This window comes from Rhamphochromis sp. 'chilingali' (genome assembly GCF_963969265.1).
Source record: "Rhamphochromis sp. 'chilingali' genome assembly, chromosome: 3".
In the NCBI taxonomy this organism is placed as follows: Eukaryota; Metazoa; Chordata; class Actinopteri; order Cichliformes; family Cichlidae; genus Rhamphochromis; species Rhamphochromis sp. 'chilingali'.
The window spans coordinates 6,563,386-6,589,074 of record NC_137931.1 but is presented as its reverse complement, the minus strand read 5'-3'; the positions used below and the strand labels follow the sequence as shown (position 1 = coordinate 6,589,074).

The 25,689-nt window shown below is 41.2% G+C and overlaps 2 protein-coding genes across 4 annotated transcripts in view; both read right to left on the bottom strand.

The window, feature by feature from the left end:
* Positions 1-4,335: 4,335 nt before the first annotated feature.
* sox1b (SRY-box transcription factor 1b) lies at positions 4,336-6,596 on the bottom strand. Its single transcript, XM_080878091.1, has 2 exons — positions 4,961-6,596; positions 4,336-4,842 (listed from the first exon to the last, which is right to left on the bottom strand). The coding sequence occupies exon 1, from the start codon at positions 6,262-6,264 to the stop codon at positions 5,206-5,208; it is 1,059 nt and encodes a 352-aa protein (XP_080734217.1). The 5' UTR covers positions 6,265-6,596; the 3' UTR covers positions 4,336-4,842; positions 4,961-5,205.
* A 2,704-nt stretch (positions 6,597-9,300) lies between these two features.
* Positions 9,301-25,689, bottom strand: part of LOC308393994 (uncharacterized protein) — a 110,596-nt gene continuing 94,207 nt past the window's right edge. For 2 of the 3 annotated variants that reach the window (XR_013971074.1, XM_080878075.1), the window contains exon 3: positions 9,301-9,916. Coding sequence is in view for 1 of the 3 variants with exons in the window: in XM_080878075.1 (XP_080734201.1) it covers positions 9,906-9,916 (11 nt within the window). In the remaining 2 variants the exon portion in view is untranslated. Of the gene's footprint in view, positions 9,917-21,289; positions 21,868-25,689 lie in introns of those variants that run through there. The other variant, XR_013971075.1, reaches the window with a different exon arrangement.

Below are 25,689 nucleotides of genomic sequence, written 5' to 3'. Positions count from 1 at the left end.
TCAGTGTGTGTGTGAGAAGCCAGTTTTAATGCACATTTAAAAGCTTTAAACATCTTACATATATTCCAAATAACAGAAAAAAGGTAAGGGTGAGCAGTGGGAGAAATATTGAAATATCTAACTTTCCCAACCAGCTTAACATGGACATGCACTCTAAATTAGACAGCATGCAAGAATCTGGTGTTTTTTATGTGGAATTTAAGCTAATATGTTCAGTATTACTAAAATCACCACAGTCCAGTTCGTGCTCCATCCTTGGGTACAGTTAGATCCTCACATTGTGAATCAGTCTCAGAAAAACCAAAACAAGAGCAATTATCCAGAGCAGAGCATCAAATAATTTTTAAAAACAAATGTGAACATAGACAGAAAAACTGTTCATACTCATTGGGACTTTTGATTCTCGCCTCCAGGCTGACTGAATTTTGCCACAAAATGATCCTTTTTCTGTTCAGTTTCGATCTTAGATGTTACTGATCTTTTTATATCTCTTCCAAAGGAGTTAACTTTTTGGGGCATCTAATTTATCTTAAAAGTCTTTTTTCCAATTGAGAAAAAAAGATAACGCTGTGTTCATCCGTATTTTTTCCCCTCTTTTTTGAAAGATTTTGGAACGTCGACAGAAGCTGATAAAGAAAGCAAATGAGGCAGACTTTTTAGACGGCAGCAGAGACTGATGGAGAGAGTCAGACAGAGAGCAGTGAGACTCCCTCAGCACCAATAGGTCTGCTTTTGGAAAAGAGGAGGGGGAGGAAGGGGGGGGCGGGGGTTGCTCGGATTAAGAGGCTGAAAAATGGTTAAAACGTGTCAACGTGTAATTGCACGATAAGGCCCCCTCGCGAGGAATCTGTTGGCCCCGTTGCTATTTTCTATGGCGTCCCCGGCTAATCTCCTCGCGCCACATTCAGTCTTGTGCAATCGGTCCCCCGTAATCTCCCATGACAGAACCGGGTCCAACGACAGAGGTGAGGGTTTTTATAGGAGGAGAGGGAGGGAAATATGCGGAGGCGTGATAAACTGACGCTGATTATCCACGTTCAGGACACCAGGAGCACATGGAATGGATTGGGGAAGGGGAGGGGAAGCGGGTGCACGGGGTTATGGAGTGGGACGTGCCAAAGCAGTGGTGTCCAAACATGTGCCAAGCTGAACATGAGGAGAGGAGGAAGACCTGCAGACACATGACTGTGGATGTGCGGATGCACAGGTCCAGCCCTCAGCCTCTCCTGATGATAGAAGCTGCTGCGTATAGCACAGTGTGGACCAGACCGAGCTGCACTTCTGACTGATGCATGCGCTGATTGATGTCTTTTTGCGTGGCGTATCTAGACAAGTGTCACTCGGGTATAATTTCATCTTACCTGGGTTTCGCGTCACATCAGGACCCGAGGATAAGCCTGATCATTTGAGTCCCACTTCTCTGATAATAGTAATTACTGACTCCCTTTCTCTTACACTTTGCGGAGGAAACGCTCCCATCATACCTCGAGGTTTAGCGAATCAATCAGAATAGCTGCGGCAGAATCCTCCACTTTCCCCTCTGCCATTTCCCTATCATCATATTAAGACATTTGCGATCAAAAAGTCCAATCAGAGCGGTATTCAGAGGCAATCATCTCACCTTTTATCACAATGAACAAATAATAATATCCTGCAGAAACAAGTTTTTGATGAGTGATAATTAAATAGTCAAATATCTCTTCACTTTTTTTTTGTTTAAATTATCTTTATTTTTTAATCCCCATTCTTCCACAGGAAGCCACGCTTTAGAAATGCGTCGAGGAGCTGAGAAGGAAGTGAAGTTAACTTCCTGCTCAAACTTGGCGTTTTTGCAAAGACTGCACGACGCTCTTTTTTTTAGTAGCGCTTCATTTCATGCAGCACGAAACCTGATTTGCAAGTCTTTTACAGCCTCAACATCTGGCCGATAATGTTGTAAACTCCATGAACAAGAACACGAATAATGGGGAATGGGGTTTATAAATGTAACAGGAAGTATTCTAAAGTAACGAAGAAAAAGTTCATCTGTACCTGACGTCAGTTGGGTTGTGTCAAAACTCAGAAAAATCTCTCTAATGTACATCATTGCATTTAGAAATGATTTTGTTCTTATAGATTCTAGTTTGCTGTTTTGTATTTTAGCTTCTATATTTACAGTATGTATTTAAAAAGAACTTACCTTACAGTGAGATACTTTGAGCTGTCCGTGTTAGAACACATGACCTTTAACCTCTGATCCTGGGCTCAGTCAGAATCTGGAGTCTTGCGTTTAGCCGTGGACGCTTGCATGGAGTTCCACAAAGTGTCACCTGTGTGATGTCCGAAGAGCATTTTTTATTCTGCTGTCTGTTTTTAACACGGTCTTAGTTTTAAACTTTTCCCAGCCTGCTTGGATCAGAGTCCATGTTGAAACATCCACTGACCTGTTAAAGCTTTCTGCTAACTAGTTCATTTTGTTTTTTCTTGTTTTAACCTTTTGTTGAAAATAATCCAAGTAGTGTCTTGTGAGCTCCTAAATGACCCCCTCTTTGATTGATGGGCTGTTTTCCCGCGTTAAAAATAAATCCTGATGATAAAAGTCTGTCATAGTGTATCGAAATGTTAGCAGCTTTTTTAATATCAGAGAGCAAAGACAGAGCCAAACAAACCTGGCATTTTATGTAGGGAAAGAAAGAAATTATATAAGACCAACTGTGTGCATATTAAATACCTGCTGGAATCATCTTTACTAGATGTAACTCGCATCCACGCTGCCCTCTCGCTTTTGAGTTCAGACCCGAGTGGGAATTAGTCTGATAAAACCACGGGTGTTGTTTGCCGGGCTTTTTTGTTGGGGGTGACCTCCGGGTTGCCCCGGCTTACACCAGGACTAATCCCCCATTCTCCTCCAACACAAAAACCTCCTCTCCTCTCCTCGCCTTCTCCCTTCCTACCTCCTCCTGCCCTCATTCATTGCTCTCTCCCAACCCGGGGGCCTCAACAGATTCAGCCATCAAATTTAAAAAAGGAAATAATGTAATAACCGTGACAATTGCACATACAGATGGAGGCATTTGATGCTGGAGGTCATGGGATGGGGTAAGATTTGAGGGCCGGCAGTAGAGTAAAAGCACCCAGGTGAAAGCGAGCGTTGAAGTGGGCCTGAGTGAGGGCACTGGGTGAATTGACTATCGGATACTTGCGTTATTGGATTTTCTTCAGATTGCTGAGGTCATGACCCTGCAGTAAATAAGACTGAAGAGGAAAACCAAAAACAAACAAACAATTAAAAATTATTATAATAATAATATTTTGTCTTGGCCTATAAGTACAATCATTAAAGAAGCCAGGTGCACATTATAAAGTAAGTTTTAAATGATCAAGTAGGATCGGGTAGGTCAAACTGATGATGGAGACAAAAATGTCCTCTCATCCTAAAGAAGGGTATATTTTAGCCATGACTTCCACAAACGCACACACTGAGGCTATTTTATGAGTAATTTTTTCAAATACATATCCTACGTGGACTAGTAAGGCGCTATATAAATACAGGCCATTTATTTACCATTTACGTGTGTTTTTAGAATTTGGATGTAAGAGATACTGAAAAATAAACAACAACAACATGAAACAATTTCTCAAAATGGAAATAAAATAAAGCTTTGTATCTATCTATGGATGCGAATCACATGAGGGACAGTATTAAACATAGATATTAAAGAATAAAGGCACAGTTTATATTATATTTAAGAAAAAATAAAAAAAATCTTGAGTATTAGGACAGTGTTTGGCTAAAAATGTAGTCAATTTTTGTCTATATTTTAACCATCGACTGCACTCTTACAGATAAATTATCAGATTACAAAATATAGGATCCTATGTTGTCAGCACCTGAGTGTTTATTATTTTGAAATGCTTTTTAAAAAAAAATTCTAGTGCAGAAAACCCCAAATATAAACAAACAAACAAAGACGATTAAAAAAAATCTGCATTTACACCAATGAATCTGAATCTGTTCTCAGATGTCTGTTATCATCTTAATAATGATGATGAAAAGAGTAATGATGTAATCATGTAATGTAAAGAGTGATGTTAAGATCTTAATGGCGGGTAAATACCGTTTTTTAACTGTATCAATAAAACATAAATAAATTTAAAAAAAGGCTCGATCAGAATGAAGAGCAAAACCTGATCATGTTTTTATCAGAGGAGAAATCATCTATTAAAAACGCCGAGACTAATTCAAGGCATGCTATTATCAAAGTCACCTCTGTGGTTAGGAAACAGGCGTGCGTGCAACGTATTAATTATTATTTATTTCTTGTTTTGTGCATTTTTTGACCAGATTTGTTTTTCCCCGTCTACTTTAACGTTAATCCAGCCATACAAGGACGAGCATGTGTCGTTATATCCTAACAATACAGCCGATGTAGATAACCAGGAATTCTCAGAGCAGTTTAAATATGCAGACATTAAACACACCACGAGCTTTCTCCAAGACAGAAGAAATTCTTTAAAATTTATTAAACTCGGCGCATATTCGTTTCCTCTTTAACCCCGCCCCCTCCCTCAAAAGAAAAAGAAATTGCGCATTTTTATAAATTATGTACAATTGCATAAAAGCGTTTTCAGTAGGCCTATTTATTCACAATTTACAAGATTTTACAACAACAAAAACAAAATTCAAATTACACCGACTGACTCACATGTTTACAAGCATTAAAACTGGAAATCATTTTTAAAAACTGCAGCCTAGAAACTTTTTTTCTCTCCTTAGTCTTCTTCTCCAACACATCTTCCATTCCCGCCCTCCGCTCATTTTTCGGACAGCTTTTATGGATCCCTTAAACACACCGCTGGTGCCTTTAATTCCACAGAAAAGTCGGGAAAAAAATAACCTTCAAATCGCACCAGCACTTCACGGATTATAATTTAAATCGTGTGAAAAAAATAAAAAACAAAACAAAACAAAAAAAAACACTTGGCATGCTCTGTTCCAGAGAGCGATAGTGAACCGTGTGCGCTTTCCTTTAAACTCGGACAGACAGAAGAATCCATCACTGAAAGAAAAAAATATAATAACGATAAAAAAAAGTTTGTTCAAAGTGATTGCATTTTTATGGCTATAACCGCCTATAATTTACAATTCATCAGCAGCTCGTGCCCACATCTAGAGTGTAAATATTTGGTTGTGGTTTGTGGTGCTTGCAGGACATGTGGGGGAGTTTAAATGTGGGTCAGAGGAACCGTCCCGTTTACCGGAGTGGAGCCGCTGCTCTGGTAGTGCTGCGGGTGGAGCACGTGCAGTCTGCTCTGAACGGAGGAGTCCCCCGCCACCTCACCGGTCGGCAGATACATGCTGATCATGTCCCGCAGGTCCCCCGTGGGGCACGGCGGCGGTGCGCGCGCGGTGGACACCGGCGGGCTCACGCTCGGCTCAGATTTCACGAGAGACCCCAAAGTGCCGCCGATGGCCCCGGACACCGGAGACACGCCGGAGCTTTGGTGCTGGTGGGTGTAGCCGGTGATGCCACCGTAGCCCGGCGGAGACGCGCTCATGTAGCTCTGAGAGTTTGAGATGGGGCTGTAAGATAAGGCGCTCATGTCGTACCTGTGCACGGGCTGCGGGTTGTGCGGGTGGTGGTGCGGGTGATGGTGCGGGTGGTGCGGGTGAGCCCCGGTGCCCGGGTGTTGCGTGTACGCCAGCTGCGCCTCCTGCATCATGGCGTGAGCCGCCGCCGCTGCCGCCGCCACCTGGCCCGAGTACGCGCCGTTGGCCCAGCCGTTCACGTGCGTGGCGTAGCCTGCGTTTGGCCCCGCGTGCCCCCCTCCGGGGCTCTCCAGCCGCTGCCCGCCGCCCATCCCCACAGCCGCTGAGGAGCCGAGGAGCCCGCCGGCCAGCGAGTATTTGTCCTTCTTCAGCAGCGTCTTGGTCTTTCTCCGCGGCCGGTACTTGTAGTCCGGGTGTTCCTTCATGTGCATGGCCCGGAGCCGCTTCGCCTCGTCGATGAACGGCCTCTTCTCCGCCTCCGTCATCACTTTCCACTCGGCGCCGAGCCGCTTGCTGATCTCCGAGTTGTGCATCTTGGGGTTCTCCTGTGCCATTTTCCTTCGCTGACCCCGGGACCACACCATGAAGGCGTTCATGGGTCTCTTGATCCTCTCCTGTGGGACTTTGCCTCCGGCCCCCCCGCCTCCGCCTCCCGCGTGTCCCCCCGGGTTGGACGGGTTGGTCTGGGGCACCACGGGGGAATGTAAGTCCGTTTCCATCATGATGCTGTACATTCACCTCGTCTTTGTGGGACACCAGTCAAACACGAAGAAACATTCAGGCTGGCCCGCGCGCGCAGCAGCTAAACCTCCGAGGGAGAGATGGATGAAGAGTGAAAGAAGCAGAGAGAGGGGATGAAATCCGCTCAGAGGTAAACCTGCTCCCGCACTTCCTCCGTTTTCACCTCTTTTTTTCTTCCTCTTTTTTCTCCCCCCTCTGTCATCCACGAGCGCAGACAAGAATGGAAACCGCTTGTTTGAGCTTACTTTGGTTGAAGCTGTAGTGGGGAAAAGTTACCGGAGCGTGCCCGGGCCGCGCGCTTTGACAGCAGCTAAATGAGCGCGAGACGGCCAATGGAGAGGCTCGAGCGCAGACGTGATTTGCATGCAGGGAGGGGGGGCTCGAGGTTCTGGTGACGTCGGAGCGCGAGACCTAAAAATTACTCCCTCTGTCATCTGTTTTTTTTATGTGTGTGTGTGTGTGTGTGAAAGAGAGAGAGAAAACACACAACATACAAACAGTTTAATTCCGGTAATTTTTGCGCACGTGCTCTTGCTTCAAACAGGCTGATTTAATCAGTGTTTACGATAAAAACAAGACGCCGTCAGGGCAAATTCACGCCACAAGCAAGTACGAATATAATACTAATATTAATAATTAATAACAACAGATTCACAGGCATCATATAAGCGTGTTAGCCCGCTGCTTACGGCCAGTGAAAACTACAAAGCAGAGCGCCTTCAGCTGCGTGTTTAGCTTTCCCGTTTAGCCGCAGCGCTATGAGATTTAATCCTTTGCTAAGTATTATACATTTAACCTAAATGGTCCCTAAAAAGCTCACCCCCACCATTTTTTTGCCTCTCATTCAGAGCCACAGGTGCTTTTCTGTTGTGCCCGTTGCTAGGTAACAGGTGAGTGACGCCCGGAGCACGTGCCATACAAAGCAGCATCTTTTGTTTGTTTCACCGGCGCTCCCGTGGCGAGCACGCACGAGAGGAAAAAGAGGAGGAGGAGGGAGGCCAGAAAACAAAAACTACAGTAATCCCATAATAAACGTTGGAAATGTTAGAGGCTCTTAATGAAAGCATTTTAATAAACTAATGAGGTCTAATAATAATAATACTAATAATAATGACGACGCTGTCAAGCAGCGGCAGGCCTGCTGCATTAGGCCCCAGATCTTCTTCCATGCTCCTGCTTTTGCAGAGATCATTATTATACATTATATATATATATATATATATTTTCCCCTCTGAATAACTGTTCATAAATTCCTACAAATGCACAAGTCACGTTTTATTAGGGCTTCCACAAATAATCATAATCTGCACATTACTGCGTCTATTAATTGTTTGGTCAGAAAAATGTAATAAAAAAAGCCCATCACAGTTTTCCTGAGCTGACTACTCACAGACCAAAAGGGAAAGATATTCAGCTTAAATGTAAGCATCTGAAACCCAATAGAGAAATAATTCAAATAATTAATCAACAGGAGCTAAAAGGAGTGCAATTTATTTGCATTTGAATCTGTTTTTGGGCCCATGTGGTAGCTCCGAAGCCCTAAAATAGAAAAAAGAAAGAACACATAACAGACAGATAACATTAACATTTCAATTTGCTGTTAGGTATTCCGGTCTCCTCCTGCTTCCCTGGCTTCCCATCATGTGCAGGATCTTTTCATCCCTCTGGGATTATGCTCCCAAGTGGCATCTGTCAGGTGCTGCCCGCCTCTCAGCGAGCTGCTAAACTATATTGGCATGTTGGCACGGCTGGATTTTCCTGTCTCGCTCCCTTGTACCAGTTGGGTATAGTGCTGTTAAGTGGCTTGTGTGATCTGTTTAGCGCTCACTGTGAAATCTCTCTGCTTTTTCTCTTTCTTTTTTTCATGCTTCCAGCACACACACACACACACACACACACACACGCACATGCACACGCACACACACACACACACACACACACACACACACGCACACGCACACACACACACACACGCGCGCGCACGGATGAGCACATTTAAATCCAGCAGAGGAACTCTTTGAGAAATCACATCAAAAGAATTGACAGAAATATTTCCCATTGAACAAATAATAATATCCTGTCAGTGAATGCACTTTGTGCTATTTTCTGATCTATTCATTTATTGATTTTGCGGCAGTGAGGGAGAGGGACTTTGTCACATACTGAGGGCTCACCTGACAGCTGATAGAGATTAAAACTCTTTGAAAGATTCTTTGTTGGGGACATTTGGATGGTTTCATTTACACGAAAAAGGCCGCAAGGACACTGCTCCCACCCTGTCTGTTACTCCATCATCAGTTAATTGGTCCCGTGTGCTGTCTTACTGCAGGTGAATTACCTGCTCCAGGTAAAAGCAGCCCCTTGGATATCCCCGAAGGAAATCTGGTCTGCTTCTGATTGTCAACGAGCACCATGTTTAGTAGCAAACATTATTGCTGCTGTTTTTTTTTTTTTCCATCTGTGACATAATTAAAGCTTGTTTGCATGCACATCAAAAGTGCAATTAGAGAATGATTAAGGCTATTTTTTTTAACAAGTTGCACATGCTCAGAGGAATATTTGAGGGCCTGGTGAAGTGTGTCGCTGTTATAGAGATCCACTTTTCTTCATTGTAGTGAAAATTTGATCTACTGGAGTCACTCTGTATTATTTGGAGAACTATTTATATGTGACCTTGAACCATATGAAGTTAGAAAAGCCAGTGCAGGTGCCTTCACAATACTAATCCAATGTATCTTTATTTTTCCGTCCCTGACTGAGCCTGATTTCCAAACCTAATCAGGTATTCTCTTCATATTAATCTTCATTATCAGGTTATTCTGAAAAACAATTTGTGTTATATATTCAAAAAGCACAGAACTGGAAGTGGAAACAAATGAACAGTTCATCCATCTTTTTTCTTAAGCCATGTCAGTTTTTTTTCTTTGGTAATTTTCTTTAACTTTATTATTATTATTAAAAAAGATAAGGGTAGCTTGCTGGAGTTTGTGTTCCCTGCTGTGCCATGGAAACAGGGGTAAATGGTGACTAAGTAAATAGCTGCTGTGTTTTGCATGCATGTTTAATTGTTATTAAGGAGCCAGTGGACAAAAATAATGTGATGAAATAAAGAACTGACTCATATCAGGTTATCCAAGTGAAGCTTTATAGTATTTACAGAAGGTTAACAACATGTTAAGATTCCAGGTGGTGTAGATGTAACTGAGGGAGTGTATTGACATATGTATTGCCCTAATAACTCCTGTCAATGCAACAACTTGTGTATTATAAGTGAGGCTTTGTGCTGGCTGTGTTAAAGCTCACCAGCTCCTCAACTGTTTATTGTGCCGCTGAATAGGAAGAGAATGTTAACAAATTAAAGATGTGAGAGTGACAGAGAAAGCATGGATAATGTAGCTTGAATCATGCAGTTTCATTTTTGATAAGGCAGCGTGTGACATCCACAATCATACATTATCTGCAGAAACCCGGAAGGATACAAGTAGTTTGTTCAGTGTCTCAGTGGAAGAGTTAGCAGTTATGTGGTTTTTAGCCATCAAAACTCCTGAGTTTGTGTGTTCAGTAATCCTGTTGTCTTGAGGTGGCAGATGATGTTGATGAGATGCAGTTCTTCATTTTCAAGCTTCACTTCAGATCAGTGAAAGTCTGCAACAGACAGAGCAGTTTAGCAAACTTGATAGAAGGGGGGTGGGGAACAAAGCACTTTAAAAGAGGAAGCACAAAAACAACAGCTTCATTCAGACAGTTTCCCTCATTTTATACTATTATTACTGCTCTTGATATGAGCGCTGCTGTCCTGACAAGCTCAGCTAATCTAAATAAATAAATAGCCTTTCCTCAAAATCACATTCAAAAGTCATGGCCAAAGTTACAGCTTGGTTGGGTTTATTTCCCCCCCCCCCTAGTTTTGTGAATAAAAAAAAAAGATGAGTGTTTTCCCTGGAACATTTATCTCTTCAGTGGTTTAAAATTAGACTAGATGCTTTCCCATCATCAAAATCCTTCACATTTCTAACAAATTGAATGCTTAAACATACTAAACACTAAAATAGCAAAAGTCCTCTGTATAAGCGAAATGACATTATTAAAATAGTTTGCACTGGTTCAATTACCTGAAAGTTGGTGCACATGAATATTTTTTATTTTTGTACTTAAAATTAAAAATTGCATATGCATGTATCCAGCAGCTGCTGGATTTTAAGCAGACAGCAGCACTGAGTGAGCCTGGACAGGCTGGAAATATCCAGACTGCTCTGACGGATATTGTTTGTGTCAGGGCAGCCAGCGGGCCGATAGCACAGTGCAGGAAGCTCTGCTGTAGGTCGACTCTGGATTTTTGGAAAGTGAGACTTTCAGATGTGGGATTAAAACAATTATTCAGTTTTTCAAGTTTATAAAAGCCAAAAAGGAATAATGAAACACTGGATGACTTCTTGTGTTATCAGACATGTTTTTTTTCTTTCAATAAGCGCATTCACTGCTGTATTTTGTTATGTTTTTTTTTCTGTTTCATGGTCTATATATTAAAAATCTATGTGTATGCACTTTCAGACAGAGGTAATTCATGTAAAAGATGTTTTTTGTGCTGTCAGAAACCCTCATTTCGTCAGATGATGATCACTCTGTAGTCAATACAATATGTTCACAACTACGAAGGAAGTTCAACATAGTCAGATTTGCTTTGTGTTAGCTATCTTAACAAAGCTTAAACCCCAGTCAATCAACACAGCTTTCTTTGTTAACCCAGCTTTCTGCTTCAGCCTATGTTAAAAGAATTGACATAACTACTGTGATGCCATCCACTAGTTTCTGAAGTCCTGTTTTGAAGGCTCAAGATCAGCTTCCACTGCCGGCATGCCAAACACAGCATAACCAAGATTTACAAAATAGGAAGTTTTTTTTAATTCCGCAGAAGCTGAACGAGTGACTGAGATCATGAAATTCGTGAGCAAAATGTTTAGCAGAGATATTGTCATTAGAATGGGTGATAGAGATTTTACAAGATTATTAAAATATAACAGCAAAATGCAACACTGGTGCACTGGTGATGATAATCACAACCACGCATCAGTCGCAATCACAAAGAAGATTGTCTCAAGTTCTCTTTATTTTGCTGCTCCCAGTGTTTTTTATTTGCTGCTCTCAGCTGCACATTAAAGCTCTGAAAGTTGATTTAGCCCAGTAAAATCAGACTTTATGCTCCACATAGGTCGCTAACCTATCATTCTCACTTCATAGTACAACAGACTGGAACCTTTACTTGGTAGACTTTACCTTTCGATGCTCCTCAGCAACGTTTTTAGAACTTTAAGTTACTAATTGTATCAAAGACACTTTCCATTATCCTCATCTTTTTATAAAACATACAATAATATTGCAAAAAGGGAATTTAAAAGATATCCCAATCTGTTTAGCTCTACTTAATACATCATATCGATCTCACTCCTGCGCAGAGCACATGATCAGATATTTTTTAGATAAAACAAGGTGTTAAGGATATTATTTCTATCTGCTTTTAGGCCTGAAGTCTCTAACCTATAAGTCCAAGAACACACACACACACACACACACACACACACACACACACACACACACACACACACACACACACACACACACACACACACACACACACACACACACGGACACACACATTCTAACAGAATCAAAGGCATTTCTTCTGTGCAGCAGCCGACCCGGTGGGTTTGTTTAAGGCTCACTGTCACAGCAAACTGTCAGCTCTACTGGAGCTCAGCAGCTCTGACTGAACAGACAGTACACAAACACACACATGCATGCTTGCATACAGTATGAATACACAGCTGGAAGGTATGACATATGTTAAGTGTTTAGAAAAATTGTTAAGAAAAAACCTCCTGGCATAGTCGAATTAAGCTTTTCTTTAAAGAAAATGCTAGCGCCGCTTCAGATATGTTATCTAATCATGGGCTGGCTCGTCATATAAAAGGAGCTACAGTATCACATCAGATGTTGCTTTGTTTTCTGAAAGCTTCATTTTTTCTTCATTTATTAAGAGGCAATATTTACATATATATTTTGAATACTTTTAGAGCATTTTTTTCTGCTCATGTGAAAAAACACACACACGGGGGGCGGGGGTGTTATTTTAGCTGAAAAGGTACTCGTAGTAACAATGCGTACAGGTGCAGAGACACCTGCTGCAGTCGGGGGCTGTGTTCTGTATGGTTGGACTATTGTAAATTATGGTGAACATTCAACAGTTGCTTTTATTTAGATAATTCCTTATCATCCTGATAAGTTATTACAGAATGCTTTTATTTTGAAAACCTTAATACCAATCAAGAATGTAAATGACAAAATATAGTGGGATTTTTGATTGGATCGGTTGTTAGTGTTTTGTGTACTGATTCTTAGCAAAATACAAACGATTTAGATCATCTGTAAAGACTCATACATGCAAGCTGAATGATTGGAAGATGGAACATTCTGACTTGTCTACAAGAATTTGCCAACTACTCGCTGAGCAGCAGTGAAACTTGAAATATATGAGGCAAAAGGAAACAGAGACCATTTGTCTTACTGCTGGAACATACGCATAAAAAATGGGACAACTTTTACTTTGAAAGCGAGTGGTCTCAGTTTCCTCTGTGCCTCACCTTTTTTTTTTTTTTTTTACTAATGCTTAGTGACCAGTTGATGAGATGTATACTCTGCTGCACCATATACCTATCTGCACCACTGTTACACCAGCAATGGCCAGCATCAACCACTTTACTACAAACTGGGAAATACAAATTTTTCCCTATAGCGACCGGGGGTTGCTGAATGGTCTCTAAGCCTGTGTGACTGGGAGCTAAAATCTATAGACTCTCTTAGCCCCTGCCCACTGAGGCTAACCTTTACATCACATGAAGATGTCATTTTGTAATACCAATGACAGAGCGACGGCATGCATTTCCCTTTCCTTGTGTGGACAATAACGAGTTACGCCCAGGCATGTCTGACAGCGAAGTTCACGTTTTAGCCTCTGACGATTTAGAAAAAGGATCTGCTGTAATGACCTCCAACAAAGCACGATGCTTTCCAGTATATGTAAGAACATTATTCCTGTCAAAAGGTAGAAACAACAGACTTGAGGTGAGTATAACCAGGATATGAAAAGTACATTGTAAAGTATAACTTTTTTTTTAAAATTTTCTACATTTTTAAGCTGCTTGGTGTAACTTATATAATTGCACTGAGCAAAACTTGACTAACTCATTATTGAACTTTAATACTTAGTAGGCTAATACACAAATAAATCAAGACTTTCTTTTCTTTGTAGACTGATGGGGTACTGGAGCATTTGTGCAAAGTGTGTGGCACTGATAGCGATCTCAAATATTAAAATGTGATAGGCGTCTTTCCCAGACTGTTTCAGCACATTTTTCTGATTGCTGATTGGTCTTGGCCAGTATACTTGTGATCCCCCACGTCCCCACCACCACCACCAAAACACTGTGCCATGTTCCAGTGAGATGGGCTGAATTTATGCACAGACAGATACAATGCAGTCTGTGATTTTGTCTTATGGGTGTTGCCCTTTGGTGGTTACCAAAGCCCCCTGGACAGCACAAATGTAGGAGTTACGACTGACACTCAAATGCAGTTTTTAACCAAATAAACGAGGAAAAAAATGTTTGCAAATGTGCAAATATTAGCACGAGTAAAAGAATTTAACATGGCTGCATTATATGTCATGTGAGTTATTTAAAACTGATGTATTCATTGTTACTGTTACAGGTTTCAGAACACTGGAGAATCACAGACTTTGTTCGGATACTACGGCCGCTTCACTGAAATGTTCTGAGCTGTGAAATTGGAAGAAAGTCTACAAATTCCTGAACTGTTTAATGATGATTACTGAGAGACAATGCGAGCACTTTAACTTCTCTTCGCTCCACTAGCAATTGGCGGCATCATCAAGCTTTGACTTCAAGGTTTTGAAATTCACTTTCTTTAATAACTTGCATGAATAAATTAACCAGTTGCAACCATCCAGTTCCAGCCATTTCCACAGAGACTAACATCATCTTTCTTCCATCCATTTCCCCCCACCCCATTTTCAAGTGTCAGAGTAAAGTGGCCTGGTGTACCGAACACTGTTAAGCATTTGCACTCATCATTTAATCATCACACCTCGTCCTTTGATTGATGCCTAATGAATGCCTGGGGTCTCGGTTTACAAGACGATTGCTAACAGAGCCTTGCTAATGGGTTTTGCCTGTCTGGCAGACAGCTAAGGGTGCAGGCAGAGAAGTCCGCATTTACACTGGAGCTTTAAAACCATTTACTCTAACATTTCTAATACAGATGTTGGACACTTAAAGTCACATATCCTGAGCCTTTCTTTCCGGTCAGGTCCGTTTGCATAAAATAAAACAGTTTTCAGCTCAGTGTAAACAAGACCACAGGTCATCTCTTTTCAAATACTTGAACAATTAGCAGCCACATCACTTTTTGCTAATGGGATCTAGCAGCAATGACCAGAAACTTGCTTTGAGCTTTATATCTCAAAAACAGCATGGAGATGCTTAGAGTGGAGATGCTCAGGCTGTGCCATTTCCCTACTCTTACTCTGGTCCACCTCTTGAGGACCCATCTGAACTTTTCAAAGAAAATGCTTAGAAAGACTTGCTGAGCTGTGAACTGTGTAATTACTACAAATGATTAAGAGCCTTTGGTGGGAGTATGGGGGTGGAGGAAAAGCATGCAAACTTAAAAATAAAGTCCATTAAAGCCAACTGGTTATACTGCCGTACCAAATGTAAGAGCGCATGATTTCTGACTGACTTCATGTTTCAGCTTCAGATGAGCTTCTACATCGTAGCTGAGACCAAATGCTCTGTGAGGTGATCTGGATTTTTGCTCTAAACCAGGGAAATTACGCATTACGTGCATCCTTGACGCCTTACAAGCATTCTGAATGCATTTCCTTTCTTTAGAAAGGATTTGAAAAGACTGTTTCATATAACCTGCATTGTTTATGCTCTACAGTATTTACTTCTGTCGTTGGCACATTGTCTGGTTGCTTTTTTTCCTTTCCTCTCGTATTAACTGTACAAGATGTAGTCAAAGGTTGAACCTTTAGGCAGAAATTGATATTTTGCCTTCCATCTCAATGTTTGTCCAGCGTACAATGCAACCAGGCAAACAGGGACCTACTTAAGAAAAAGGTAGATCAAAAAAGACATAGTCCATTGTGCAATGAGCAATCAAAAACTGTTTCACAGGTGCAAAAGTCTTTTTTGCAGTAAGCAGGTGAGTATTTGCTTTTCAGACTCATGTTTAACTCTTTGTTTTTTTTTTAGTCTTGTCTGTCGGTGATAGGTTAGGATCGGGAATGTTGTGTTCCCAAACACAAGCAGGAAAGGAATGGGAAATTCATTAGCAGAAATTGTCAAACTCTAATGAGTAATTTCTGAAACGTGATGTGTAAAAACAGATTATTAAAAAAAAAACATGATGCTGTTAATGTAGCAGCGATGATCAACATCCTGCTTTGACCTTTGGCACTTTCAGCTGAGCTATTCACATCGAGCCTTTATTTCCTCCATCGCTCTTCCATCTGCTGCAGGCGGGTCAAGCAGTGTTGATGCCGCGGCTACATTTTTATTTGTGCCCCCCTCCCTCATAACATCCCCCACATACCCACAACCCTCCACACACACACACACACACACACACACACACACACACACACACACACACACACACACACACACACACACACACACACACACACACCAGAATACACATTTAATTTAATTAGAGCATGCGTGGCCTCCCTCTCTGCCAGTATTGTCGAGGCGCTCGGGAGCAGCCAACACTATCACTGATTGCTTCTAGATAGGCAGAAATATGATTAGACCACGTGTTTGAGTTTGCCTGTTTGTGCAGGAACTGGGAAGAAATCTGATTGGGGTTTTGTCAGCGGTGAGAGCAGAGGTAAGCTGAAGGGTTGAGAAAGATGAGGAGATGATTGGAAGGATTGGAAAGAAGTATTTTTTAATTTAATGGAGGTCTAAGGTGTTTGTCGTATACTGCATAGAAATGTTAATCCCTGGGATTCATGACATAAGGTGCTTTGCAATCAGCGTTTACTAAAAAGAAACTAAAACTGTGTGTTGAGAAGCAGTACAGGATTCTTGCAAGAAACAGCATCATAGAGATGGCTTTAAAACAATCATCACATTTTTGCTCAGGCAAGCAAGAAGGTCAGACTCAGCCACACTCCTGGTAAATCAGCTCTTTATGAAGTGAACTAGCAAATCCCACATGGAGTTCTGCATTTAAGTAGTGCTATATGTGTTGACACTGATGCCTGCTCTGTTGTTCTGTCTGCTCACATTTCTACATATGTGTGCATGGAAGGGCACAGAGGTCCCAGAAAAGACTGCAATAGCCACAAGATATAAATAGCTGCAGATGGAAACTACTACTCCTGAAAGAATCCTGCATTTGTAAGGCCACTCCTGTAGCTCTTACATGATCAGAGGGAAGTTGGAGGAAATGGTAAATGAAGAGTGGAAGGATCAGGAGGAGGAAGAGCACAGAGGGGGAGGAAGGAGATCCTTAACCTCTTATTATTAGTTTGATTTTCAAATGGACAGGAGGTAAACATGAAAGCCTTGATTCTTTGTATAATAAGATTAGTGTTATTAAAGGGAGAAGGGCAGATAGAAAGGAGCGAGGGAAGAATTAAGAAGTGACCTTTGAAGAACAAGGTAAGGAGAGAGGGAGGAACCCTGCTGAGGAGTGGTGAAAAGAGAGAAAAGGGAAGTGTGTGTGTGTGTGTGTGTGTGTGTGTGTGTGTGTGTGTGTGTGTGTGTGTGTGTGAGAGAGAGAGAGAAAGAGAGAGACGGGGGGAGGGAGGGAGGGCGGGGATGGAGTGACCCGGCGAAAACAGATTAGTCGGCCATGAAGAGGATTACCAGCAATGATAGTCCCTCAGAGAGCAGTCAGTCTCAGCCAATGCAAACACACACACACACACACACACACACACACACACACACACACACACACACACACACACACACACACACACACACACACACACACACACACACACACACAATGAACACATCAAAGTGATCAGCATCAGTTCAACCTGTCTGGTTAATGCAAACACACACATATCTGTCAGAATACACAAAGCACATCCACTGCACACACAGTGTGAAATCATGATGCATGCTGGAACCTCGCTTTCATTCCACTGCTCAAATCCAGCAGCTGAATTCTTTTTTACGACAGGGTTTTTACAAAAAAACCAACTGTTTGCTGCTTTAAACGACTCAACGGGTGGGCTCAGCTCAAGTCTCCTGGGAGCTACAGGTCAGGTTGTTCTCTCCTATATGCAGATCAAAATTCGTTTTTTCTAAACTTTCAGAACTTGCAATCATAATCCAAGGTAAGAGCTTTAAAGTGGGGATGTAAAAGTAAGAGAAGCAAAGTAAGTACCTACAGTAGATGGTGGTTGGCACACCCTAGTTTGGCCCTTTTCAACACAGAACTACAGTCAATGCAAATGTCAAAGTTGGATTATCTACTTTTCAAATAATAACCAAACGTAAAGTAAGACACGTTAACTGAGACTACACACCATTAATCGTAGAATATGGATCTCAGTACTGTCAGTGCATTCACCTCTTTCATTTCCCTGGGACAACGTGACGTCACAGGTGTGAGTGCAAGAACTGCAGTGTAGTACTTCCTCCAGAGGAGGTGGATGCATCAGCAATTCTGAGATTCATATCCTCCTATGAGATCTGATTTTTCCCCCCTATTGTAAATCATGAATGAATGAAAGAAATTAACTAGTTCTGCATGACATTCAGGATTTACTTTTTGTTTGTTTGTTAACAAAACTGCTGAAGTTAAATGAGTCCAGCTCACTGTTGGTATAACACATATGCAATGATATCACAAGCACAGCGCTACTTTCATACACACCCTGCCCCTACTTTCTCTGTCATCAGCAGAGAAAACAGCTGACTGCCAACAGATACCTCTCTCTCTCTGTGTGTGTGTGTGTGTGTGTGTGTGTGTGTGTGTGTGTGTGTGTGTGTGTGTGTGTGTGTGTGTGTGTGGTTAGTGCCAGTGGCAAAGAGCAGCTAATCCCACACAACCCCACTGTGGCCGAGTTTACCTGACACATCTGATTCTGTCAGCTGAAATCACAGTTGTTCTAACTTTATGTTAACTTACCAGTTTATGAGGTTGTGGAGTACGGTGTGTGTAAAAACATATTAATTTATTCACTTGACAAATGTTTGGCTAACAACATGCATTTGAGGAGACATGATTTAACATTTTATTAAGAAAAAACAAGATTAATTATGAAATCTACTTTTTTTTTATGTCTATTAGAACACAAATTCACATCTAATGAAATTAAAGCCCACTTCTTTATCTACCTTTAAAAAAACATGCAATACAGTGAAAAAGTAAAAGAAAATAAGTCATAAAGTTCAAATTACAATTTAAAAATGGTGACATTTACAAATTAGCTGTCTGATTTATTAGTCTAAGTTTGTTTGACAAAGTAAGTTTGACATATTCTGATTTTTTTGGTAGGAGGTAAAGGTAGTAGGAATTTGAGAGTATGTAAAAACCGTGTATAATGAAAAAAGTATAGGCAAATATAGAAATTCAGCATACAGATGATAATGATCCTTTTTCCCAAACGCACAATTATAACTTAATTTTATTAACAAAGAAAATAATAATAAAAAGCAACACCAAAAACTCAATGAACTTGTGAAGCTGGGAGCGTATGGTCGGGTAGCAATCTTCAGTTGATTTGCTTTCTGAAAGCAAAAATCCATATAACTTATGAGGTCGGTCTGAGGGTCATCTTTGCCAATTTTAATAATGACTGGAAAGAAATTATGGGATGGGAAAAATGTCTTCAAATTAGACGCTTAGACACGACCTGATCCAAAAAATCCAGCAGTGGCTTGTTTGTGGAAAATTGGGCTCCTCTAAGCTTATTGATAAAGACACTATAAGGAAGTGTGAAGGTCATTATTTTCAAATAAAATTGTCCCCTACCCTCAGTACAAAGTAACACAATACCAGTTCTGTTATCTAAGAAAACAAATTTTAACATGAAGTAGATCATTTTCATTTGAAATTAAGTTTTTGGAGTATAAAGAAGTTGAAAATCATAATTATGTTTTTTTTCTCTTCTTTTACTTGTATATGAGGGGATCCACAAAAACCAGAGGGAGCCTGATATAAGTTATTACACGACCTGAAGAATATTAATAATTCATAACTATTTTTTTTCACCAGTCATTTCTATTAGTGTCCAGTAATGGACTGGTCAACTTTAAATTCATCCATCCATCCATCCATCCATCCATTCGCTACCGCTTATCCTTTTCAGGGTCGCGGGGGGTGCTGGTGCCAATCCCAGCTGTCATAGGGCGAGAGGCGGGGTACACCCTGGACGGGTCGCCAGTCTGTCACAGGGCTAACACACAAGGACAGACAACCATTCATACTCACATTCACTCGCACATTCACACCTAGTGGCAATTTGGATTATCCAATTAACCTATCCCCACAAACTTTAAATTCAACATCACAAAATTCAGAAAAGGCCAAACCTACACACAAATCAATATCCAAATAAAATGATGAAGGGCAGGAGCCTGAAGCAGTTTTTCTTGCTGACATTTCTCTCTATCCTGCTGAGGGAAAGTTTTGATATTGGACCCCCCTCAGAGGAGGATGGGGGGTCCTCTCTCTCCCCCTACACATCCTAAATGAGGGCTTTTTCGTAGGTGTTGGTAGGGGGTGTCCGCTCTGGGAAGAATGAGGACTTCCTGTGGAGGGCCTTTAAGTGTGGGGTTGAGGAGCCGCTACCTCACTCTCTCGCGCTCCCTTGCACTTGTTCTCAATGTCTCTTGCTCATCCTAAATGGGTTCAAGCTTCAAGCCAGGGCCAGCTGCTTTCAAAGACCCCAAAGAGCAGTTATCCCGCACCTGCCCTTTCCTCCCTTCTCTTGATAACCTTTTCTTTTTATTTTGTTCCTTCCCTATTCCTTTTCACTCCTGTCCTTCACTTAAGCGTTCTCTCCTCTTCCTCCCATTTATGTCTCTCTGTCTATCCTATTTGCTTCTCTTGGTGTTTCCACCTGGAGTTACACTATCTGCTTTCTGTCTGCTTTGTATGATTCTAGTTTGAGCATGCTAGAAGAGTGATTTTGAGTGAGATTTTTCCTAGCCCAGGGTTTCTTCGTTGGGCTTAAATCACCCCTTAAATGAAATCTGAGCTGTTGTCATATATTAACAAGCCACATGTTTCGCAACAATCTGTAAGTACATGCTCACATTTAAGAATCTGCTCCCAGGAATCCAATCCAAGACAACAGTTACGCTCTGAAAAACACCGATGTCATATTTAAGGCACTAGAGCTTTTGCACACCACGTAAGCTGTTCCTTTCTCTGATTCTGCATTGTGGTCACTTTCGGTGGTAATAAAACCATTTTGTTAAAGCTGAAAATCTGTGAAGGCCTACTTTTCTTCCTCATCACAAAATCAGCACTGAGAATTGAATGTATAAGTATAAGACACCAGCATTAATCTTCCCATGATCGTAAGATTCTTGACTAAAACTAAAAGACACCACATGGCTCTTGGCGAATGCACATAAATTTCCCCAATTCACTTCTTTCCATTGCCAGCTAACAAACCCAGCCATCAACAGTAGTCATAGTAGCTCTTTGCAGGGACCCTCTGCTACAACTTGGTGCAATTATTATATTTTTTTCGCCAATGATGTTGAGGCTTTTTGTAGTTTTTGTGAAAGCAGTGCTTATATGAGAACAGTTGTTGCATAATTATACAGATTCCCTGCTTTCAAAGCACGAAAATATACATTTACCTTCAGCAACTTATTAGCAAAAAAACTTCAACCATGCAAACACACACACACTGTCAGGCCTCAAAGGACCCTCCCTCCTTTAGAAGACGCAACATACCTTCCCTCATTTTACCAGCATCCATGCATCCATGACAATAAAGCAGCAGGTAGGCAAACTGAGAACTTTTCCTCCCAAATATCCATTTTGCCCTTGCAGTAACCAACGAGTCCATCAAGAGGCAAGAGACGCTTTGATTTGTACACTTTTTAAAAGCAATGTTTTCTGGATAAATAGAAGGTGAGCACAAAAGAATGGATGCCCGGTGCTGTCTCCATTATTCCTCATAAGTTCTTGTTTTTCCTAGTTAGATACATTTCCCACTACTTTTCCAATAGTCTGTGTATTGGCTAGCAGTGACAGATTGTCCCCTAGCACATCTTCGTTAGGTAGCTCCCACAGAGGTTTATATATCCATTAATGGCACAAACTTGGTTACGTGTTGGAGAACTAAACTCTGTCCCCGTTTTCAGTACCCATGACTTTTTCTTCTACTTCACTCCTTTTCCCAGTGCTTTCCTCCTGGGTTATTCTGAGCTCTTCCTAAAACCTCTTCTGGTGCTGCCTTGAATCAACTCCTCGGGCCTTCCCCGTTTGGTGTTCCTCCCATCTCTGATTCTTTCCAGTGCCACCACCGATGGCCGGCGTGGCTCTCCGCTCCCCTCCAACCAATACCGGGTTTTATTTAATTTGTCCATATAATAGACGTGAATGAACCCTGGGGTTTAGGGCTACACAGGCAGAGAAAGCAACAGAGGAGGGAGGGGCAGGGCGCTCAGCAATGTGTGTTAAAAGAGAAACAATAAGTGCCATTATTTTTGATTGGCTTCCCCTATTTGAAAATTACTTCCAAAGTGTGATGTCCTATTGTGGGAGCAGAATAACGCTGAACAATGTGGCAGGGGGCGGGAGCGAGAGGATAGTCTTATATACCCAGACTAATATTCAAGGGGGCTTTGGCTGATGCCGGCTGGCCCGCACTGGCTAACCCTGCAGTGCAGCACTGGGCCTGGGGTTAGGCTCATAATGGGATGCATTGGGAGGCCTTTAGTTCCCATTGTGGCAGCTATGTCAACAGAGAGGCCACTGGGAGCTGCCTGGCATGTGGAACGGAAAAAAGGCCCTTTATCCCCGTCTTTCTATGCTTCGTGTGTGTGAGAGAGGGAGACGTTATCACAGCAGTTCAGTGCACCAGCACAATCCATGTCCTTTTTTTACCCCATTAAAAGTCTGTTATAGACTGTAAAACGTGAACAAAATGTACCTATATTAAATATCTGTGCATGAGTCATTGCACTTACTATGCTACAGACTGTTTGGATGAAATTAACATATTTACTTATTGGTCTGTGAATTACAGTCCCCATTTTTAGGCAGCTAAAATGTTATGTCGTCAGGCCTAGAAGCAGTGTTGGTCAAGTTACTTGAAAAAAGTAATCAGTAACTAATTACTGATTACTTCCCCCAAAAAGTAATCCTGTTACTTTACTGATTACTTATTTTCAAAAGTAATTACTTAGTTACTTAGTTACTTTTTAAAAACACGATTTACAACCTGAATAGGTGATAAAGCGATAGATCTTTCAGCCCAATTCTACTTTTTCTGCATAATCCATCATACAAAATGTAATCAAATGGAAAAGTCTCTTTTTTTAAAACTTGTTTTATCAGTTTTAATCTTTTAACTTTATGCATCAAGCAAAAATTAAATTATATGCAACATTCTCTGACTGGAAGAAATTAGTTTAACATTTAAACCTATTTTCTGTACATTCCAGCACATAAAATAAAATATTTTTTGTGTTTACACTCAGTCTTTCAAATAGATGCAAGTAAAACACAGCAGAAAATAAATAAAATCAAAGACTAGCGGCCCTGTTGCTCTATTTTCCCCTGTAAAGCAGGAGTGAGGTAGGCGGAGGTTTGCCCTGGTGCAGGTGTGCCGCAGCGGTCAGTGGAAGAATCCGTGAGTTTCTCTGTGAATTTCCCATTACGTCGTAGCGCACTCGGTGCTTGTTTAGGGTTTTTTTTCGCTGTAAAAAGAAGTTTTCTTCCCACGCACAACGGACGCTAATGTTTTTGTCACTTTTTATGGAATCAAACTCAAAGTAAGGTCAGTACTTCCACGCTTTAAACGCTGCACGCTCATACTCTCTCCCGCACTCGATATATGATCCATTGTTGATCTGCACACAGCTGTTGTCACGAACGTCGCACTTGCTTACGTCACTGTCATGAGACATTCTCGCAAAAAAAAAATCACGGTTTTAGTAACGCAGTAACGCAGCGTTCCTACGGGAAAGTAACGGTAATCTAATGACCTTTTTGCAATAGTAATCCCTTACTTTACTCGTTACTTGAAAAAAGTAATCAGATTACAGTAACGCATTACAAGTAACAGATAGTTGAACTCATCTGAGATTTTTAGTAGATGTTGTCACGGTGGGGTGCGCCGGTGTGAAGATGAGGTAGACCCAAAAGCAGACACGGTGGAGACAGAACTAAGTTTCCAAAAATAAAGTGAGCCTTTATTGTGGCTGCTGGCATGAGAAAAATACCAGAGACACACTGAAACTGGGAAAACTAAGGAGACTAAAACACTGTGTAAACTAAAAGACTATGACACTCTGTGAAAGAACTATGAAAAACTATACACGCAGAGTTACTAGGAATGCTATGAAACACAGTGAAACAATGAGGGAAAACTATGAAATCTGTGGTGAGGATAACAGACGATCTGACAAAGACTGAACTGAAACACACAGACTAAATACCCACAGGGATGATTAGAGGAAGTGGAAACACATGAGGGAGAACAGCTGACACACATAAACCTAATGACAGGCCCGGGGACGTGAAACTGAACACAATGAACAAAGAACTCTTTCAAAATAAAACAGGAAACATGGAGAAGTAGACATGACAAACTTGACAATGAGAGCCATACAGACCAGAAATATGATAGATAAGACACATACAACAATGAGGGGAACTTGGACACAGGGGTGATAACACAAGGGGAACCTGATAAACCATGAACTAAAACTGTAAACTAGACATGACGAACTTAACTAGAAAACTGAAAAGAAACTGGAATACAGATGAAAAAACAAAATAACATGAACTCAGAAACACTGGGTGGCCTGCATTATTTTTGTACAGTCCTGTATTTTGCTACCGAAAATGTTCACGCTAGTCAAAATCACAGTGAGTTATAGATTTACCAAGCTAGCTAGTCTATGCTAGCATTGCTGGATAACTCTCTAGCTTCTATCTGTTATTACATTCATAAAATATACCAGAAATAATATGCCAACGTACAAAATGCCAGAAAAAATAAAGTCTTGGCACAAAAAACACTGAGTCAGTTTAGCTGAACACAAATGGGACACAACATGATCAAGTTACAAAAAAAGATAAATAGTTTTACTAGATTGGTAAATGGTTAAACATCTGATAAAAATTTCACAAAATTTATAGAAACTGTCAATTTACAGATACTGTACACTATATAGTCAAAAGTATTCGCTCATCTACCTTCACACTCATATAATCCATTCTGAATCCACAGGTTTTAATATCTCGCCAGCCTACAGTTTACAGCTATAACACCTTCAACTATTGTGGAAAAGTTTTCCACAAGGTTTAGGAGTGTGTTTACGGGAATTTTTGAACATTCTTCCAGAAGTGCATTTGTGGGGTCAGACACTAATGAACGAGAAGGCCTGGCTCACAGTCTCTGCTCTAATTCATCCCCAAGGTATTCTGTCGGGTTGAGGTGAGGACTCTGTGCAGACCAGTCAACTTCTCCCACACGAAACTTGTGTCTTGTGTGAAACTTGTGTGAAAAGCATACAAGAGTGAAAACAGATATAAGATCCCTTGAAAAATTATATAAATGAAACTTGTATGTTTTGGATACTTACTAAAACAATATATGAAAGTAATGAGAAGGTGGCCACATTCATGAGTAAATCATATAAGCCTTATATGATTCACTATATGAAGTAGGCCACATCTTATGCAAGTCTTTTATAAGTTTTTACTATTTCTTTTCCATATGGGAAGGGCCTGGGCCCAAGTACCGAAAAACAACCCACACCTTAATCCTCCCTCCACCAAACTTTACTTTAAGTACCGTTAAGTACCGTTCTCCTGGCAACCACCAAACCCAACCTTGTCCACCCGATTGCCAGAGGGAGAAGTGTGTTTCATCACTCCAGAGAACACATCTCCACTGCTTTAGAGTCCAGTGGCTGCATGCTTTACACCACTGCATCCAGGTTAGATGCAGCTAATCTGACAGCTACATGGCGTTTGGAGATTTGCAGTGATTGACTCTTCAGAAAGTTGTCGACCTCTGTACCTCTGTTTCCACTTTCTTATGATACCACTAACAGTTGACTGTGAAATATCTAGTTGCTAGAAAATTTTATGACTGGACTTGTTGCACACGTGGC

Coding starts and splice junctions, on each gene's coding strand:
- sox1b (XM_080878091.1), bottom strand. CDS start 6,264: ATGTACAGCATCATGATGGAAACGGACTTACATTCCCCCGTGGTGCCC.